Here is a 6006-nt window from a genome sequence, read left to right on the forward strand (position 1 = left end):
TAAACGTAGATCAGTCACCAAACATTATCTAATCATGTAACAATTGTTCCGCAAGTCAGAGACTGCACATCATGGTTCCAGATCACGAGTGTTTACAAGCAATAGCAACATGTTCAATGGTTTTATTTCATTTCGATATTAAAGAATATAGTGTTGGATGTTCAGAACTGCACATGCAAAGACATTATTCGTTTCTGTTGTAAATGAGATCTTGTCACTCACCACAGAAATTGAATTCACTATCGTCGAATGCTGCACATTTTCAGCATAAATTTGCGGGTGGGGTAAGTGCACATGATATTTGAACACGGTGTAGATTTTCTGACCGATTTTTTGCCAGTGTCCTTATCCTGCAGAGAGATGGATTTTTTCAGGGTTGGTGTTGTTGCGGTCGGTTGTTCGACAACTATTGATAAGATTCTGAAGCAGTATTTGTGCTTTTCCACTGACATCTCAGAATAAAAAATGTTCGTTTACCACCTGACTATAGATAAACATCACATCGTCTACTATCATAATAAACTAAAATTCATGGCACCTTGTTATAGGACCGAATAGTATGCAAGTGACAGGATAAATACTACACAACACAACACTGTATACAAACTCGTAAACATAAAACAAATATAATTAACATTAAGACATTCAGACACAGTACACAACAAATTTTAAGGTTTAACAAAAAAAGCTGATGATTTTGGTATAACAATATTGAAAATGTATTACTTCAGGATCGAAAAGTTATATACTTAGTAATTTTAAATCTAATGAACTTAAAATGACAATTTTTTTCACAAGGCATTTCATTTATGTCACTAAGAAGAAAATTTAATCATTTTTGTCATCTGTAAGACCCTGACACTAATTCAATCATCTAGAAAAATACTACACAGAACCAAGTACTCTATCTAGGAAGGCGCATGAATAATATGTCCGAAAGTCATTTGTCACAGAACGGTATAAAATGCATCCTTTTCAACAGACAGCTTATATTTTGCAAATATCCTGATGAAGGTTCGAGAATAAAACCTACATATAACTGACGAAGCAGTAATACTATAATACTTGTATCTGATTTGTATTATATAATTTGCTAAAATATAGCAAACTTCATTGTTAAAACAAAAAGTGAAATCTGGCAAATCCTGTAAAGTTGCAGTTGGTATCATTTAAAAGCCGTAAATGCCGACTTCATAAAACATCGAAAAAGACATACAGTTTATTCAACTAATAAATATCCAGAATACGAACACAGTTCATAAAAACAGTTTTAGCACATCGCAAACGGGTTTAATCAAATAAAGGGCCGCGTGTACTCTGCGTTAAAACTCTAGTTATGCACACGTTTTCGAAAGGGTTTTGATGCCTGTGACGCCTCCGACCCAAAATATTTCGACACATTTCCCTGTCCTATTGCAATTAAGACACTATTTTTCTTACCATCCTGCGTGTGCCCCGCCCCTGCCCCTTGTCGGGGTAAAACATTGATAGATTCATTATACATTGTGTCCTAAACTAAGGTAACACTTTCAATAATCAATTACTTTAAAAAATTTTTTAGATAAAATAAGATATCATTAAAGTAGATTTTTTGGGGGAAAAAATAGATAAACATAATGATAGATAAACTATTTTCAAAGGATTTCTCACAAGTTACCGGAATCCGTCTCTGACTATACAATATACTCACCCTACAACGAACCATTTATGTAATTTTGCTTTAGTGCATCGTAACGCTGGTAGAACAAAAACAGTAACAATATCAATAAACATTTAATTTACGAGTTATATCACTGCGTTGTGTAATCTACTGTAAACTTTCGGTATTTGACCCTAGACGATTTTAATTGTTTAAGGCTTAATCTTTCCGCGTTTCGAAAGCACTATAAATCGTAAAACCTAATAATCTGATCAATTCATTGGTCAGTTATTCGAACAAATCACTAAGAAAAGAATGCTATACAAAAAGAACACCGCTGGGCGAATTCTAACGCTCGTCCGTTTTTATCAGTCAAACTTAGAACTTAGGTTAGAACTTGATAATTATTCACCCTAGAGGCATGGGCCTTGCTAAACATGAGCGTTTTGGCTGGTAAGAGTTATACTAAGTTTCATTCAAATATATTGAGCGTTTTTGTTAAAAAAGGCCAAGATTCAAGCTTTTAAACAAGGTCAACGACGATGACGCCAAGTGTATCACAATACCCAGACCTCTTTTCTTATAAAAACAGACGAGCGGATGAAGCAACAAAACGCTTTCTTTCCAAAATTTTGTAGTTTGGCAGGAATGATTATGAGCGAGAAGTCATATATCTTGGGATCTAGGCTAGTTAAAAAGCCTGGAAGATAATTCCATCAACAGCAGAACTGATCCTGAGTAAGTAAACATCATTTTCTTGCACAATACAATATCGCAAAACGGTGACAAACACAAACAAGATTTGACAAAATCGTGTTATCTTTTCTGCGCTAAGAGATATATTTTCCTTCATTCAGACAGAAGCGGTCATCTGTATTTGTCTGTTATCAATGTCCGTGGCGTTTAAGTGCTAATGATGCCTTCTCATATTATTTCACTTGCAAACAATTTTAAACCAGCTTGCTTCCACAATGTTCTCGGGTAGTCCGCATTATAATGTTACTGAATATTTACTTGAGTTGTGTAGGAGACTATCAAAACCAAAAAATAAGGCTTGTATTACGACCTTAACTGTGCATGACTTTAGTATTGAGAAAAACTTCCAGTCGTTCAAATATTGAGACATTGACTGTGCATGCTTTTAGTATTGTGACTATGCGTTGTTCTGGTATTGAGACATTTACTATACATGGTTCTGGTATTGTGACCTTGGCCGTACTTGGGTCTGGTATTGTGACTTTGGCCGCACTTGGGTCTGGTATTGTGACTTTGGTCATGCATGGTTCTGGTATTGTGACCTTGGCCATGCATGGTTCTGGTATTGTGACCTTGGTCATGCATGGTTCTGGTATTGTGACCTTGACCATGCATGGTTCTGGTATTGCGACCTTGGTCATGCATGGTTCTGGTATTGTGACCTTGGCCAGGCATGATTCAGGTATTGTGACCTTGGCCGTACTTGGGTCTGGTATTGTGACTTTGGCCGTACTTGGGTCTGGTATTGTGACTTTGGCCGTACTTGGGTCTGGTATTGTGACCTTGACCATGCATGGTTCTGGTTTTGTGACTTTGGCCGTATTTGGGTCTGGTATTGTGACTTTGGCAATGCATGGTTCTGGTATGATGACCTTGGCCATGCATAGTTCTGGTATTGTGACCTTGATCATACATTGTGATGGTACTGTGACCTTGATCATGCATGCTTCAGTATTTTTATATTGTGACTTTGACCATGCATGTTACTGGTATTGTGCCTTCGATTGTAAATGGATTTGGTATTGTGCCATTGAACAGCTCATGATTATAGTAGTGTGCCCTTGACTGTTTATGGTTCTAGTATCGTGTCATTGTCTGTGCATATTTCTGGTATTGTGGCATTGAATGTGCGGCATGATTCTACATTGTAGTATTGTGACCTTGAACATAAGCTGAATGCCACCTCGATGAGTCAATGTGGCGAGTTTCCTTAAAACATATTGCAATTAGTGTTAAAGATATGACAGAAGCAAACACAAATTTCACTCACTGAGTTCGGTCTGGACATTGCCTGGATGATGACTCTGTGTGATAATAATTTGATAAATAAGGTTACACATAATTTGTAATATTCGCAATTATATCAATCAATTCTAAACCGTTAAGATAAATACTTCAAACAAGTAAATCAAAGAAAAATGTCATAACTTTAATGTAACGACTTACAACTTTGAAAGCAGTACAAAATGTTACAATTGTTTTCAATTGAAAGCGTAATGTCGATCTGTGGTTTTCAACTTAGATGTCCGTGTCACAAGGGAAGCTAATGAACAGTTGCCTTAATTAGAATTTCTCATTTGCACATTTAATCATAAAACTGTAATTTAGAGCACACAGAAGAGGAAATGTAGCCTGTTTTATTTGTGTTGATATGTAATTACCACATATCATATGTTAATAACGGCCCTAAGGCTTGAATAATAATTATCAAATGATCTGCTTTCTTATAAACTCATATATTACTTGGTGCCATCGAAGATCAATCAGCAACGGCCAAGGTCAATCGCTAATGGCTAATTTAATTACTGTCTTGAGATGAGCTTAATTACCTTGTTTACTAAAATCCTATTAAAGGGGTTTGGTCTAGTCCATTTTGACGTCACTAGATATGTTAATTGACAACTCCTTTTTGTTGCGATAGCCATTAAGATACTTAGAGTATGGTCACGTCAGGTCAAATATATCACCTGATATCGTTAAACTATGAAGGAAAATTAGGAAACACTTCTGAATGGTCAACTGCAATTTGGGTCAATTGCGAAATATAAAAACACTTATCCGGAGCTTAAGGGCAGAAAGAAAGTTTTGATAGTCCGCTTCTGGTAAAGATTCTGATAATATACCTGGTTAAGATCTGAGAGTCAGCTTTGCTCTTGTTTAATAGAACAAATTAATTGGAACTAATAAATAAATAATAGCTAACAATAAAACTTGTATCATCGGACGTGGTTGTTTTGACTTCATAACTATACGATAGAACGGCTTAGTGTATAGGACGCGGTTTAAAAGTGAGGGTGTTACAGATTGATAGAAAATTATCATTTGCACAATCACACTAAAATGATCTGAAGAAAAGATTTTATAATATGAATAGGTGTTAATGTTGAATTTCGATTAACAATAACCATTAATGTTAATTTTCCTTTAGCAATAACAATTAGCAAATGTTTGTTTCTTACATACAATTTTCCATGATGGTGATGAAATGTCCAGTTACGTAACTATGAAGTATTCTTACTAGTTCATTTTAGCATAATTGTTAAGACAGGTTTAAACCGCTATGTATCACTCTCAATCCTGTTTCCTGGGTAGAAACCAGTTCTAGTGACCTTCTTGAGAGGCAAAGAGAATGTTTTGTTCACATTGTATACATAAAAGAGGCCCATTCATATTGTCATACATGCACATGCATCTCAGATAGTTTTCACACAGGGTCAAAAAGACCCATGTTGTCATAGTAATTTTAAAAACCAGACATAACACCTTGATGGAACTTTCAGTAAATAATATGATAAATATTCAGCTGCCCTTTGAACAGGTGTAGTACGTAAATAAAACAAAACATTTATATAAGCCATTTAAAAGGAAAACAAATGCAACAGCAAACTGCACAGTGCCTCAACTCAAATTAATCAACATTTCGTTGTTGTTTTTTTCTACCCAAACAAACTCTCCCTCTTCAAAACTGTTTTTATAATTTTCAATATTATCCACACTCACAGTACTAACATCTCCATATTTGTCTTTTTTATGTTTTGATTTTCTACTTCTAGATTTACCATTACTGGTTCCATTTTTAATTTCATCCTCTGAATTAGACGATGAGTGTCTTTCATGTCCTTCTTTGCCACCATTTTTCCTTTCTTGTGACATTGACTTCTTTCTTATCTTCGAAAAGATTCCTTCTGTAGATCTCTTGATCTTTCATTCCTGTCTTTGGATTGAGACCTTTGTGTTTCCAATTTAAGCCCATACTTATTGATCTTTTATGTGAATCTCTTTCGAGAGACCTTGACCTAGATCTTTTACCATTTGATCTAGATCGTGCCCTCAGGTAAGACTTTAAATGAAGTTTTGGGTATCGTTCCTACTTTGATAATAATGTGCAATGCGCAAGACCAAGTTTAGTAGGATAAACGTCAAGGTCAAACTTTGTGGCAGTTTTTCGACATAACTACGTTTTTATAATATCTGTGCTGAAACTTGGTCATGCATTGACCAATTGTAAAGTAGCTACACAATATACAACACACAATACATCTATGTATACAAATAAAAAAAATATTATTAACATAAACAATTGAGACACAGTTAAAAAAAAGAATATTGTT

The 6006-nt window shown here is 35.1% G+C and overlaps 1 protein-coding gene across 1 annotated transcript; it reads right to left on the minus strand.

Moving 5' to 3' along the window:
* Positions 1-2706: 2706 nt before the first annotated feature.
* On the minus strand, positions 2707-3276 carry LOC128219212 (small proline-rich protein 3-like). The gene has a single exon (XM_052927026.1). The coding sequence runs from the start codon at positions 3274-3276 to the stop codon at positions 2707-2709; it is 570 nt and encodes a 189-aa protein (XP_052782986.1).
* Between the last annotated feature and the right edge of the window lie 2730 nt (positions 3277-6006).

Source organism: Mya arenaria, chromosome 15, assembly GCF_026914265.1.
Source record: "Mya arenaria isolate MELC-2E11 chromosome 15, ASM2691426v1".
Lineage (NCBI taxonomy): Eukaryota > Metazoa > Mollusca > Bivalvia > Myida > Myidae > Mya > Mya arenaria.